The 15,632-nt window shown below is 50.7% G+C and overlaps 1 protein-coding gene across 1 annotated transcript in view; it reads right to left on the reverse strand.

Annotated features, from left to right (window-relative positions):
* Positions 1-15,554, reverse strand: part of COL23A1 (collagen type XXIII alpha 1 chain) — a 307,812-nt gene extending 292,258 nt beyond the window's left edge. The window contains exon 1 of the mRNA XM_040622593.1: positions 15,270-15,554. Within this exon, the coding sequence (XP_040478527.1) occupies positions 15,270-15,554 (285 nt within the window). The remainder of the gene's footprint in view (positions 1-15,269) is intronic.
* Between the last annotated feature and the right edge of the window lie 78 nt (positions 15,555-15,632).

Raw genomic sequence — 15,632 nt, forward strand, 5'->3', positions numbered from 1 at the left:
CACATGCAACCACCCCTTAGCCAGCTCTGTCTAGTTCTAAAACATTCTCATGACCCCAAAAGGAAATCCTGTGCCCACTAAGCAGCTGCTCCCCATTCCCCCCTCCTCTGAGCCCGTGGCAGCTGCCAATCTTTCTGTCTCTATGGATTCACATATTCTGGAACATAATATACATAATATATGACCTTCTGTATCTGGTTTCTTTCACTTAGCATAATGTTCTTGAGCTTTGTCTACTCCGTGGCGTGAATCAGCACTTCATTTCTTTTCATGGCTGAATAATATTGTCGGGTGTCTACACCACAATTGGTTTATCCATTCATCTGTCGATGGACATTTGGGCTGTGTCCACCTTTGGGCTATTGTGAACAGTTGGGCTGTGAACACGAGTGTATGTATTTGTTGGAGTACCTGTTTTCAGTTCTTCTGGGTACATACCTAGAAGTGGAATTGCTGGGTCATATGGTTAAGGCCATATATTATGTTTTGAGTACCCACCAAACTTCTCCACAGTGGCTGAACCATTTGATATTACCACCAACAATGTATGAAGGTTCCAGTTTCTCCCCATCCTCCTCAACGGATCCTAGTGGGTGTTGAGTGGTATCTCATTGTGATTTTGATCTGCACGTCCCTAATGACTAATGATGTGGAGCGTCTTTCTCATGGGCTTGCTGATCATTTGCTATCTTGTTTAAAGAAATGTCTGTTCAAGTCCTTTGCCCATTTTTAAGTTGGGTTGGCTTTCTGTTGTTGAGCTATAAGAGTCCTTTACATTTTCTGGATACTACATCCTTATCAGATATATGATTTGCAAATATTTCCTCATATGACAGATCTATTATTAATCAAGATCCTAACCATCTCCAACCAAGACACAATATGGGTGCATTAAAATCATCTTAAAGGGCGCCTGGGTGGCTCAGTGAGTTAAGCGTCTGCCTTCAGCTCAGGTCATGATCCCAGGGTCCTGGGATTGAGTCTCGCATTAGGCTCAGCAGGGAGCCTGCTTCTCCCTCTCTCTCTGCCCCTCCCCCTGTTCATGCTTGCTCTTTCTCTCTCTTTAAAAATAAATAAATAAATAAATAAGAAAACAAATAAAATCATCTTAAAAATTGGAAGTGGTGGGAATAGACCCACAGCTTAATGCTGGTCCTCACGTTACTCTTTGTTGAGATATTGCTAGATTAATAATGGGATATTGTTACTAAAGAATTGGACCTGGCCTTTTTTAGTTTTATTAGTTTTTAATTGCTGCATAACAAATTGTCACAAATCAGCAGCTTCAAACAACACCTATTTACTAGGGTTTCTGTGGTCAAAGGTCTGGACACAGTTTGGTTCTCTGCTCGTGGTTTCCTAAGGCTGAAATCAATGCATTGGCTGGGTGTTTCTTTCTGGACTTCTGGGTCCTCTTTCAAGCTCATGTGGTTCCTTGTGGTCTGTGAGCCTCGTTCTCTTGCTGGCTGCCAGCCAGGGGCTGCTCTCAGCATCTAGAGGCCACCACAGTTCCTTGACATGTGGCCCCTCTCCACACAGCCTCTCATGCTTCAGATCTCTCTGACTTCAGGAAGGGCCCAGTCCCTTCTAAGGACTCACCTGCTTGGGTCAGGCCCACCAAGGATAAATGCTGTAATGAACTCAATCAACTGATTGGTAACTCAGTCCCGGGAATGATCCTATCATAATCACAGGTTCTGCCTACACTCAAGGGGAGGGAATCACACAAAGTGTGTACGCCAAGGGGTGGGAATCCTGAGGGCTCTCCTACACCTCTGCCTGCTAGAGTAAGGTATCACAGTTAATTTCTTACTTTTGATGAATGTGCTACAGTTATGTACATATGTAAGCATATTTTTCTATCATTCTAAAATTATTTCAAAAAATTTTAAAAGCCACATCATGGATTTCTACTTCCAGGCAAGATACAGTAGCACAACTATATTTATCCTCCTGCATAAAATAGCACCACCAAAAACCAAAAAAACAACAACAACAAAATCTGCAAATAAAATGTAGGGAACACAGGTTTTGAAGACATTGATACCAAGCAGGAAAGCAGCGTGATCTCAGAGAACAAGGGTTTTAGCTTCCTGCCTGGGGAGAGTTTCCAGGCTGTAGTACAGGCAGGGAAAACAGACATGGAGCCTGGCAGCCTTCTGAAGTTGGACAGATGGAGCCGGAATGCCCACAATCACCAAACTACAGAAAGAGCCCAGATGCCTGTCGACAGATGAGTGGATAAAGAAGATGTGGTATATATACACAATGGAATACTACTCGGCCATCAGAAAAATGAACTCTTACCATTTGCAATGACGTGGATGAAACTAGAGGGTACTATGCTAAGGGAAATAAGTCAATCAGAGAAAGACAATTCTTATATGATTTCACTCATATGTGGAATTTGAGAAACAAAACAGGGAATCATAGGGGAAGGGAAGGAAAATAAAATAAGATGAAATCAGAGAGGGAGACAAACCATAAGAGACTCTTAACTATAGGGAACAAACAGGGTTGCTGGAGGGGAGGGGGGTGGAGGAATGGGGTAACTGGGGGATGGGCATTAGGGAGGGCGCATGATGGAATGCGCACTGGGTGTTGTATGCAACTGATGAATCACTAAACTCTACCTCTGAAACTAATAATACACTCTGTGTTAATTAACTGAATTTAAATAAATGTTTTTTAAAGAAGAGATGGAGCTGGGAGTCCAGGGATGCCAGGCAGTTGGGGCTGCAGAGCAGAGGAGCCGAGAGAACCAGAGGTCTGGGAGGGTTCTTTGCAGATGTTCCATGGGGCACTGATCAGCACATGTGGGAGGCAATGACCCAAGGCCAGGGGAAGAACCACCTAAAAGGATGCAGGGAACAGCACGTAGTTCTTACACGGGACTGGGAAGGGTGCCCATTCCCCCAGCCAGACAGGTGAACCAAGTAGAGCTCCAAGAAGAGTCTTGCCTAGACATAGGGAGTAATCAGTCCTAGACTACACGTGGCTCTGGTCCCACCTAATGGATCCTAAAAACAAGACCCAAAGGATCCAACTACTTCCAAACAACTGTAATCCAACAAAGCTCATGAAAATTTACAGAAATACAAAAATATTCAATATCCAATGAGGTAAAACTCATGATGTCCAGCATCTAATAAGAAATTACCAGTGGTGGGGGGGGGGGTGCCTGGGTGGCTCAGTTGGTCCAGCGTCTGCCTTTGGCTCAGGTCATGATCCCAGGGTCCTGGAATCGAGTCCCACATCAGGCTCCCTGCTCAGTGGGGAGTCTGCTCCTCTCTCTGCCTGCCTCTCCCCCTGCTTGTGCTCTCTCTGACAAATAAATAAATAAATAAAATCTTTAAAAAAGAAAAGAAAGAAAGAAATTACCAGCAGGACAACAGGCCCCATAATGAGCAGAAAAGTCAGTGAACTGAAACAGACCCACGACTGCCACAGATGTTAGAATTAGCGCCCCCCCCCCCAGACCATAAAACGAGGATTGCGACTACATGGTACACGGTCAGGGAGTTCAGTAGAGGCGCCAAAGATACTAAAATACCTACACTGAAATTCTAAGAGTGAAAACTACCATGTCTGAGGTGAAAGACAGAGCAGAGAGGATTGATGGCAAGATTAGACACTGCAGAAGAGAAGATTAGTGAACCTGAAGACAGCAGTAGAAATTATCCAAAATGAACAGAGAGAAAGAATGAAAAAGAAAAGAAGAGCGTCCGTGAGCTTTGGGTCTTCCAGTGCACATGTAAGTGCAGTCTCCAAATTGGGGGAAAGAGAGAGAGAGAGTAGAGCAGAAAAAAATACTTTGAGCAGTGAGTGCCAGAACATTGTTCAAAGTTTGATAATAACTATAAACCCAGAGATTCAAGAATCTCAGGGAAACTCAAGCACAATAAACACGACGAAAATTGCACCAAGGCAGGCACATTGCATTCGAACTGCTTCAAATCAGGGATCAAGAGAAAATGTTAAAAGCAGCCAGAGGGAAAAGGACCCATGACATGGATACTAGAACTCTCGTTCTATTAAGGCTGCTGGTGGGAATGTAAAATGATACAATGGCTTTGCACAACAGCTGGGCAGCTTCTTGAAAAGTTAGTCATACACCTATCAGACGATCAACCATTTCATTCCAAGGTCTGTATAACGAGACACGAAAGCAGGTGTCCATACAAAGACTTGTACACAAATGTTAACAGCAGCTTTCTTTGTAATCGCCCCAAACTGGAAACAACCCAAATGTCCATTAACAGGTGAGGGGATAAACAAAGGATGGCATTTCTTTATAATGAAATAACACTTGGGGGCGCCTGGGTGGCACAGCGGTTAAGCGTCTGCCTTCAGCTCAGGGCGTGATCCCGGCGTTACGGGATCGAGCCCCACATCGGGCTCCTCCGCTATGAGCCTGCTTCTTCCTCTCCCACTCCCCCTGCTTGTGTTCCCTCTCTCGCTGGCTGTCTCTATCTCTGTTGAATAAATAAATAAAATCTTTATTAAAAAAAAAAGAAAGAACACTTGGTAAGGAAAAAGAATGAACTAATAATATATGCAAAAATGCAAATGCATCTCTCAATAATTATACTGAGCAAAGGAAACCAGACACCCTACCCCCTGCAAAAAAAGAAGCAGAATTTTGTGTCATTCTTTTTGTATAAAAATCCTAAAAAAAAGAAGACAAATCCATAGTGAGAGAAATCCGTGACACCTGGGTGGCAGGATGGGACAGAATTCAAGGGGGCAGGAGAAGCTTTTGAGGGTGATGCATACATTCACTACCTTGACTGTAGAGATGGTTTCACATTTGCACACATGTGGTCACAAGGTCTCAAATTGTAATTTTAAAATACTTGGAGTTCATTATGTATCAAATATACCTTTAAAAAATGATAAGGACAAAAACACTCTGGCCCTGGCTCCCACAGGCTTGGCTCCCCATCCCTCGGGGTGGGGGAGCAGGTGTCCTGGGGTCAAAAGGCATCAACTTCACCCCACTGGGCTTGGGTTTCCACCTCAGTGCCAGGAAAAGTTCGGTAGAGTCGAGGGAAGACAGTTGGTGAGAGCAGCTAGCCCAGCCCCGGCGTTCGGCAGGAGCTCAGACACGTTTCTCTAAGGAACATGGGGTTTCCTCAGTGACTCCCGCCGGCATGCTGAGTGACTTCCAAACCACATGGGCACACATTTCCTCAAGGGTCCCAGCTCAGCCCTGAAACATGCTGGCATGCTTTGAAAAGTTCAGTGTTCAAAGGAGATGGAATTCTTCAGCGATCTTTAATTCATGTTCCTTTTTTTTTTTTTTTAAGATTTTTTTACTTGTCAGAGAGAGAATGCATGAGAGCACAAGCAGGGGGAGTGGCAGGCAGAGGGAGAGGGAGAAGGAGAAGCAGACTCCTGAGGGACTCGATCCCAGGACCCTGGGATCATGACCTGAGCCGAAGGCAGACAGACGCCCAACCCACTGAGCCACCCAGGCGCCCCGTGAGGGTGGTTGGGGAGCGAAGGGAGGGACACCCCGCCAAGGCTGTTTAGGAAGATGAACAAGAGGAAAGCAGAGGGGCTGGGCCTGTCTGAGGCACGGAGTGACAGGACCCAGAGAGACCAAGCATTTCCAGAAGGGCCAGGTGCTAAAGGAGGCGCACAGAAGAAAGCCCGGGAAGGAATCATCTTTCTCCAGCTCATCCCATTCGAAGCCCCAAGCGTGAGCCTCGCTACAGGCCGGGGGAGGAGGGAAGAAAAGGGGAGGAACGGTCCCCAGGAAGGGCCCTGGCACGGAGGTGAACGAACACTCCTGGCAGCCGCCACTGGCAGGCTTAGCAGACCGGGAGCGAGGGGCGACGTGACGGCTCACTCATTGTCCTGGGAAGTGCATGTCACTTATTCCTCAGGGGAACGGAGGGAAGCAGCCACTGTCACCCCTTTTCCAGAGGAGGAAGTAGGGGCTTGGAAAAGCCAACGCAGCCAGTTTAGAGGCAGCTCTGGACTCAGACCCCGATCTCGCTGCTCTGGAGCCTGTGGCATGAGCTGGGAGGGCCCAGGGAAAGGGGCTGTCAGGAGGACGTGGGTGGGGCAACCTCTGTGGTGCATATGTGCATGCACACGCCCACAGGCACACCCATGTGCACGCATGCACACACACTCTCACATGCACGCATCTAGATGCACACACTCACGTGCATGCACTCACGCACGCTCACACGCACACATCTATTTGCACACACTCACGTGCATGCACTCACGCACGCTCACACGCACGCATCTATATGCACACACGTGCATGCACTCACACGCACACTCACACGCACGCATCTATTTGCACACACTCACATGCATGCACTCACGCACGCTCACACGCACGCATCTATATGCACACACTCACATGTGTGCACTCTCACACGCATGCACACTCACACGTGCGCATCTCTATGCACACACGTGTGCACACTCACACGCATGCACATTTTGTCTCACGTGCATTTGCACCAGTGCCCTCCGGACCTCACAGCGGCTCAGCCTCACACCCAGGCCACACACCCCAGTCCAACCGCCGCGTGAACTTGCCCTTCACTTGACTGCACTGCACCACGGGGCTGAAAAGAAGATGCCGTGGACGATGACGGAAAAGGCACCGTTAAATCAACGGACAGACTGCGTTTTCTTGTGCGTGGAGATCCTCCTGGGAGGCCCAACGCTGGGTAGGTTTTATTTCAACTGTCTCCGAAAACCCCCAGAAAGCACTGTAATTGCTTTACGACTTGTTTCACAACTCGAAGTTGGAGGCAAAGTCCGTTTTAGAAGCTGAAATTACCCATTTGAGAGCCCTTCCCCCCCACCCCGATTTTGCGGCTACATCAAAAAAATAAAGATTTTCTCATTTACCAAATGTGACTTGAAGCAGATGTGTGTGAGGCCTCTAATCCATCAGGTTAATCATGAGCATTTGGGGGGGGGGTGTTCATGCCATGTTGCGTAACCACAAGAACAGACTAATTATTTAAAGCGAATTTATTAGGTGTTTGGGTGCCCTTGCGCAATGAAAAATCCATCTAATAATTTTCATGAATAATTAGGTTTTTATTTTGGTCATAAACGTGAAGTGTGTGTGTGTGTGTGTGTGTGTGTGTGTGTGTGTGTGTGTGTGTTTAAATGAAAAATCTCATGGGGGGGAATGGGAGTCAGGGAGCCAATTCAGCCCCTGCTTTGCCTCAGCAACCGAGCAGTCCAGCTTCCCGTCACTGACGCAGACGCCGGACCTGTGTTAATACCTTTTCCACTTCTGTGTGGCCTCCGGAAGCTGGCAGGATCCCAGCATTAAAGGGACCACGGGGCCTCCTCTCCAACTGGCAAACAGACACACACGCGCCTTCTGGATCCAGGCAAAGAAAGCCATGCGCGGGACGTGTGTGACGTCTGGGGCACTTTGGGCCTATCGGCTTGTTTAATCCCCACTGAAACCTCACGAGGCAAGTATTGTAATCCCCCCTTAACAGCCAGGCAGGGGTGCCTGGGGGGCTCAGTCGGTGTAGCCTACGCCTCTTGGTTTCGGCTCAGGTCCTGACGTCAGGGTCCTGGGATCGAGCCCCACGTCGAGCTCTGGGCTCGCAAGTGCAGAGTCTGCTTGTCCCCCTCTCTCTCCCAAAGAGACAAATAAAACATTACAAACAAAAACAGATGGGCAAAACAGAGGTTTGGAACCGCAGTCATTTACCAAAGTTACACAGCCGGGAAACGGCAGAGCTGGTCTTGGGGTTGCTTAAAGCTCAAGCGTTCCCTGCCCCCCACGGAGGATGTCCACATGGGCAGGAAAAGCTGCTGCTGTGCCACGCTCGATGACTGCTTCCCACAAGGGTCTGCTGCGAGGCCGAGGGAAAGGGCTCAGCCCCAGGAGTCACGTCGCTACCTGGGGGCAGTCACTGTCCCTTCTGCAAGGCTGAAGCCCACCTGCTGGGGGGGCTTGGGGGTGGGAAGCCCGGGTGGGGGCTGGGGTGAGACCGTGAGGACGCCTATGTGAACCCTTCCGCCCAAGGTGTGCAAAGACAGGCACTCAGTGACCTCCCCGACAGCCTCTAGGCGCACACCGACGTGCCTTGCCTTAAAACTACATCTGCAAACTTAGTTTTTCTCCCGAGCATTCGTGCTTCGTTCTGCAATCTGTTTCCAGACATGATGAAGGGATGTTTTCTGAGGGCCTGTGTCAACAATTAAAGATTAATCCTGATCCTACACATGGAGAAAATCGAACGGGGAAGGAGCCGGAGGTCGTGAGCGGCCTCCAGAGAGCACGCCCAAAACCAAACGACATTTGTTCGCAGAGTTAGAGAGAAGTCACGGGCGCGCGGTGGGCGCGAGGCCGGGCACTTTCAAACTGCTGTTCCAGAAGGGGGACGGCACCAAACCGAAGCAGGAGCCTGATTCCGAGATGAATCCGCAGTTTTTCTAGATCGCGTTTTAAGGCTCTATTATCAACGGCCTTTTGCTTTCAACGACAACAAAGCCGAATGAAGTGAAAAAACCACCCACAAGACAGACGGAATCCACGCTGTCCATTATAAAACCTGACTTCACCAGGTACGGTTTGGGAACACCACAGGTGGATCAAAGACAAATTTGGATATTCTAAAATCGAAACAAAAAACAAAGCCCTAGAGACGTTCCTCCTGAGGCAGTTACTTACATCCTAGTGAATAACAGAAGGAAGACACTTGCCCCATGAAACCACTGGCTGCTCCATTTTCTGCGTCAACAAAAATATGGAGGAGGCCTAGATTCCGGGTGGACAGAAAGATGCAGCTTCCATTGATGGGCTCAGGTGCAGCTGTGACGCAGGGCCACAAAGATCGTGCAGCACCTGGAAACACGTTTTCGACGTGAGGTTGGAATGGTTCGTGGTGGGTAGGTGTCAATCTGTCCGAGGATTAAGGACTGCACGGGATTATGCAAAATGTTAAATAGTCCTTGTTCTAGGGTGGTGGGGTTATCAATAACATTCATCATGTTAAAGCAACATACACTTTGGTTTTTCTTTTGCTTCTTTGTTTTTTAAAGAAAAGGAGGCAAGGGAAGGGTAGGCAAATGGGCATGCTATTGCCCAACACTGGGTCTACCATCCTGGATAAGGAGGTGGTCACAGCCCAGCGGCGGCAGTGGGAGCTGGAGAGCAGAGGAGCGCGGCAAAGGGCAAAGACAAAGGGTCTGCACCTGTCCTGCAAAGAGCAGGGTTGGAAGAACGCCATTTCCCGGCAACACCTCTCAGTGCCTCATGGTGGGGGTTAGAATTAATTAGGGGGGAGAAACGGGTAGAAATCTGGGAGAGGAGACGGCTTCTCTGAAGGCCCCAGAGCCCTGTGGGGCCCTGAAGGTGAAGGGCGGGGGATCCAGTGCCCAGAGCTCACCCCTGTGTTGAAACCTGATCCCCAATATGGTGGCATTCGCAGGTGGGGCGGTTGAGAGGTGATGAGGACACGAGGGTGCCGCCTCAGGATGGGATCAGTGCCCTTATTAAAGGACCTCTGAGAGCCCCCTTGCCTCTCCTGCCACATGAGGACATGGTGAAGACGCCATCTACCAACGAGGAAGCAGGGACCAGACAACGAATCTGCCAGCGCCTCGATCTTGCACTTCCAGCCTCAGAATTGCCAGAAACAAGTGTTTGTTTTTAAGCCACCAGGGCTATGGTGTTTTGTTACAGCAGCTCAAACAGTCTGAGACAGTGGCCTCTAGCCCTTCGTCCAGAGCACGTCGTCTTCCAAACAACCGCACAAAGTCACCAAGGCACACGGTGCCAGGCGAGGCTGTGGCAACCTCCTAGCTGATACATCCCCTTTGTATTTATATTTAAAAAAAATTTTTTAAGGTAGGCTCCACACCCAGCATGGAGCCCAACTCAGGACTCGAACTCACAACCCTGAGATCAAGACCTGAGCTGAGATCAAGAGTCGGACACTTCACCGACCGAGGCACCCAGGCGCCCCGATAAATTCCCTTTCTAATTTAAGCCGGTCCGAGCTGGGGTCCCGTCACATTGCTAACTGAAGGCGGAAGAGTCCAAGGGCGTAGAAAGGCTGGATCTGATGAGATGAAGCTCCTGAGGGTAAAGGGGACATCATGCTCCGGGGACCATGGTTATAACTGCACACGCTCTGGAAGGGAATCTGAGGGCCACGGTGACAGATGGCTGCTGAGAAAAGCCACGGAGACCCATGGCCAGGCGTAAGGGAGGACGAAGAGGGGAGCTTTCTGGGCACATACCTAATGGGTACAGGGCTCCATCCACGAGTTTGGGTGCAGTGATGTCCTTGTCCTCGGAGTGGCTGAGCCAATTTCTCCAGCCTCACCAGCCTACTGCAGGATGATACAGGTATGCCCCTTCCCCGGTCACTGTGGGGTCAGAACGGCGTCCACTGAAGGGTTAAAGCCCGTAAAGTGCAAGAATGGGGCTGTACCAGAGAGAATCCCCAAACACACCAACCTTGCCTTTGACTCTGACTGGGGGCAGAGCTGGAGACAGGACCCCGAGGGAAACAGAAATTTGGTGGCTGAGAAGTGTTCCCAAAGGGGGTGTGGGTATGACAACTGTGGCAGGCCAGTGGATGACCGCCCCCCATGTGCCCCCATCCTCCTCTGGGGTCACATTCTATAGCACCCACCTGACACTGCAGGTTGGTCCCCAAAACATTCCCAGTCCTCCTTCCTAACAAAGCCACCATTCTCTTCCGGTGGCAACGTGCCCAGCCTCAGGGGAGGAATCAAGATTGGTCCAAGCCTCCTGTGGCAACCCCATTACCCTTGCCAGTGACAGGATGATGGCAATCGTGGGCACTGGCTCTGCTTGGTGGCCATACGGGGAGTCTTCCGAGAGGTGCTGGGAGCTTCCCCCCTGACTCAAACAAAATAGAAAGCCTACTGAGAAGAGGACTCTTTTTCCTGCCCCCTTCCCTTCTGCCTCGGTTACTCTTGTGTGAAGACACGAGCTCGGAGCTGCAGCAGCCGTTTTGAAACCATGAGGAAAAGCCAAGAGAAGGGCAGACACTGACCTGGATCCCCTGATGGCCGACTCACTGAACTGAGAACTGCCTACTAACTTCCAGGCTCCTCTGGTTATGCAAGGTAACTCAATGACTGAATTGTTGAAGGCACCACGCTCAGCTATATTCCACGACTCATCACCAACGCCTTCCTCTGTATTATTGTATTTGCTTGTCCCTGCACAGGTAGCTGTGACCTTCACATTGGGAAAGAAGAAACTGCTGCTGGGGAAGTTGAAGCGGTTAGAGGACACAGCTAGAAAATGGTAGGACCGGAGCCCTTCTCCCCGCTGGGATAAATTCAGTCCGTTTATGGACTACCCAAGCTCAGGAGCCATGCCGCAAACCTTCAGCACCAGTATGTAAAGGTCCGATTCAAACATTTCCAAAATATGTTTGAAAAAGAAATGCCCTGACAGTTGGCTCGTTCTAAACATGCTATTTTTTTTTAAGATTTATTCATTTTAGAGAGAGAAAGAGAAGATGAGCATAAGAAAGGAGAGGGGCAGGGGGAGAGGGACAAGCAGACTCCGTGCTGAGCGTGGGGCCCGATGTGGGGCTCGATCTCACAACCCTGAGATCACGAACTGAGCTGAAACCAAGAGACGGACGTTCAAAGGACTGAGTCACGCACACACTGCTGTGTTTTAACACTCTAGTTCCTCTTCAGCTTGCATAAATCTTTTGCCTTTTCTTAAACATGTTGCTATTTTAAAAAGCTCTCCCCCACCAAAAAACAAGAAGAAGGAAAGAATAAAGGGAGAAAGTGAGCATGCCAGGAAGTCACCAGAAAGGAACTTTTTGGTCTGGGAGCCAGGAAATGTCAAGGAAACAAATGTCGCCAGGATTGACCCTCCCATCTCCTGTTGTGCCATGGGATTCAAAAACTGGCTTTTTATCAACGTGTTCCCCGTAGGGCAGTCCTGACAAGTGGCAGGCTGCTGCAGGGGCCGAAAAAGCTGCATGTGATTCTGGGTTTTACGGTAATTTAACCAATACATATAGTAGTTGATGGTAGGGGAGGAAATTGAATTTTACCCTGAGTCTCTGAGTTTTTCTTGTTTTCAAACTGATGGGTCTGGACAATGGAAGACCAGGAGCCAACAATAAATCCATTGTTAAGCTGGAAATGCTCTCCTCTGAATACAGCTAAATATTTCTTTAATCCTTGCATTAAATTTGTTACTGGAGTATGAAAGCTATTTTATTTACTCTAAAATTTAAGCTGTCGTAATACTGTAATTATAGGTGTAACGAGCTGGGGGGGGGGGGAGTTGATTACTCCGGCAACCTACTTAAGACACTTAAAAAGCATAATATCAGATGCTTCTTGGGCGTTTATATTTTTGGGTCATAACGAAGATACTATCGTTAATGACTTTTTTATGTTCTGAAAACGATTTCTTTCACTTTTGTATCATGGGAAGGGTCTTTAATACTCCCAAGTTAGCATGAATATTTCCTTTCTCGTAGCTTCTCTATCAACATTATCGGGCACATCAGCCAGTCTCCAAAAAAAAAAGTTATGTCACAGTTCTGTTCCCAAGGGAACAAAGACATCGGGTCCCCTATTAACAGTGGCTTTTGTTGGCTTATTTTGAAAAAAAATTTTTTTTTCTGACATTAAAGTTGTGTGTGGTTGGCAAGGACTGCTCTTCCTCAATTTGGACGCGGTTTCTGCCTCTGAAACTCTGAAAACAAGCTTGTTGATAAAGGACAAGCTGCAGGCACCCTCGCGTGCATAACTACTTCAGCAACAAATTCAAAAGAGGCTTCCCTGAAAACAAATCGGACGGAAAAGCATGTTCAAGTTCAAATGTTCTTCCTTGCAGAGATGCTCAGCTCAGTATTTATTTGTGCTTCCTCTGTAAAGGTTCAAAAGAAGTATCCTCGCATCTATTTAAAGCCAATTACGGGGGCGCCTGGGGGGCTCAGTTGTTAAGCATCTGCCTTTGGCTCAGGTCATGATCTCAGGGTCCTGGGATCAAGTCCCGCGTAGGACTCCCTGCAAGCGGGGAGTCTGCTTCTCCCTCTCCCTCTGCAGCTCCCGCTGCAGCTCCCCCTGCTTGTGCTCTCTCTCTCTCTCTGTCAAATGAATACATAACATCTTAAGAGGAGATAAAGCCAATTACCACCTCCTTGTGGTGCGCCTCCCACACCCCCCACCCTCATCTGGGCCAGGGGCTCTCGGCGTCGCCAGCCAGGCTGAGTACATGTCCCATCCAGTGACATTAGTGAGACGAACTGCTTGTTGCACGAACAGACAGACTGGTGCCCTGGGAGAGAGATGCCCCTCACAGGGGACCCCAAACAGCCCAACCCCAAGTGCATTAAACCATGGCGCATCCGACACTCCACCCTCTAATATGTGCTCCTATGCGCTTTTCAACTAACCAAACCCAACCGAGCCAAGTTTAGTTAGCTGGTAGTGCACGCCGCTCCCCGAGGCCCTGTGCCCACGCAGGCTGCCCATTGGTGCGGCGCATTTCAAGTGGAAATCCCCGGATGTGAGATCTCCCCTTTGCCTTTCTGAGAGCACAGAGACTGAGACAGAGAGACATGAAGTCGCATCTAGGTAAAATCAGTGGAGGAGACAGAATGAAGCCACTGCAGTCTCTCCCCTCCGAATCCTTAATCCTCAAGGTCCAGGACCTGCGAATTCCCCCTTTTGAGCAGTGGCTGCTTTCCCAGGTCGTCCACCCTGTCCCCACCACCATGAACCTGGACACAATTTGCAAGGTCCTTGTAAACGGTTTTCCCGGGATTTCTGATTGACTCAGTCGGGGCTTGCGGTTTCTTTTTACGAAGAGGGGCCTCCTCTCCGAAAGAACGGCTCGGGCTAGTGCATGAACAGATAGAAATGGGCCTCCATAAATCAATTCAACACCCTGGTCTCTAGGGATTTGCCGCAATTATGGAAGACCCAGCACCAGTTGCCAGCAGGGCTCCGGGGAGATTTCCAAAGTCTGTGGGCACTTTCAAGACGAAAAGAAGGAAATCAAACCACAAAGCAGCAATTCTGCCCCAAACCACGTTGCTGGGGGAGAGGTAACCCTGGCTTCAATTCAAGTCACTAAGAAACAGGTACTAGAAAGACTAGAAGGTGTGGTGCAGTCTTCTCCCATCCCCCCAAGATTCCAAATGCACTCAAACATTATGGATACACAGCGGGATACATTAATAAAGATCGCAGCTCGCACAGGTGAGGGGAATCAGTAGTAACAGGCCTGGCCTACCTGCTTCTCCTCTACCTTGAAACCCTGGCGCTTTTCCTGCTACAACTGAGGATGCGCCCCTGGGCAGTATACTTGGGATCCGCTTTTCCCAGGAGGAAGAGGGCGGCTCAGGCTAGGGAGGTGAGCACACCCAGGAGACCTAGCCAGTCCACCTGCCTGTCTTGGTTCTATGGGGTTTTTGCTGCACAAAACGTGGAGGTTTTCATGAACATGATGGGTGAGGGCTTTGAGGCTCCAAATGGGGCGTCTGCTTTGAAGACACACGGCAGCAACCTTAACAGAAGTGTCACAGCGTCTCATACGGCACTTCCAACAAGCGCAAGAAAATTCAGGACGTATCTGCATCGCTTGAAACCAGAATTTTTTTTTTCTTCCCCTCATCCTACCAGATTTTCGTGGGCGCTGGGTGTGCACTCAGCTCTAAGAGCCCCAGAACACAGCAACTCCGGGATGGAGCTGCTCGGAAACCTTTCCAAAGGGAGGTGTGCAGGGAAGGTTGGGCAGAGCAGATCCCTCTAAGGGCCCTGGCCCTCGGTCCGTCCGAGGCTTGCCGCCGCCCTGGCCGCCCGCCTGCTGGAGAGCCCGCGCTTCTCCAGGTACGCCAGCACGGGGAACGGTGGCTGCTGTGCCACCGGTGACGAGTCACCCACCCGACCCTTCGCACACGAGCCTGGGCGTTAGTCCGCACCAAGCGCCGGGCGGGAGGCGACCGGTCGGAGCTTGCACCCCCGTGGAGACTCGCCACCCCCCTCGCGGGTCTGTCACAATTTCTAAGTCCGGAGGCTTTCCTCTCTCTTCCTCCCCGTTCCCGAAACGGCCCTTCCAGCTCGCGTTTCCCGCGGCCGCTGCGCCCTGGAAAGCGACCCCGCGGCCGGAGCGGAGACCGCACGACCCCCTCGGGGACCCGCACCCGCAGCCTCCGCCCGCCTCTCCTCAGGGAGACGGCCGCACAGCCCGCGCGCCCCGCGCTCAGCCCCCGCCCCCAGCCGCGCCCCGCGCCCCTCACCTCGCGCAGCAGGCGCTCCAGGTGCGGCTCGGCCCAGGCGGCCAGGGCGCCCGGCGGCCCCGCGCGCCGCAGCAGCTCCCGCTCCTCCTCGAGCGCCGCCACCCGGCCCTGCAGCGCGGCCGCCTGGGCGCCCAGCAGCAGGCAGGCGGCCGCCGAGCCCACGGAGAGCAGCAGGCACAACGCGCTCACCGCCCAGGCCCCGGCCGCCGTCGCGGGGCGCCCCCCGCCGCCGCCCGCCGGGCCGTCCTTCCGCGCGTCGCCGCCGGCGCGCTGGCCCGGGCTCATGGCGCGCTGGTCGCGCGTGGCTCTCCGAGGGGGCGGTGCGGCGCGGCGGGCGCGGGCTGGCGCGCGGGGAGCAGGCGG

Source organism: Ursus maritimus, unplaced genomic scaffold (genome assembly GCF_017311325.1).
Source record: "Ursus maritimus isolate PB19 unplaced genomic scaffold, ASM1731132v1 scaffold_5, whole genome shotgun sequence".
Classification (NCBI taxonomy): Eukaryota; Metazoa; Chordata; class Mammalia; order Carnivora; family Ursidae; genus Ursus; species Ursus maritimus.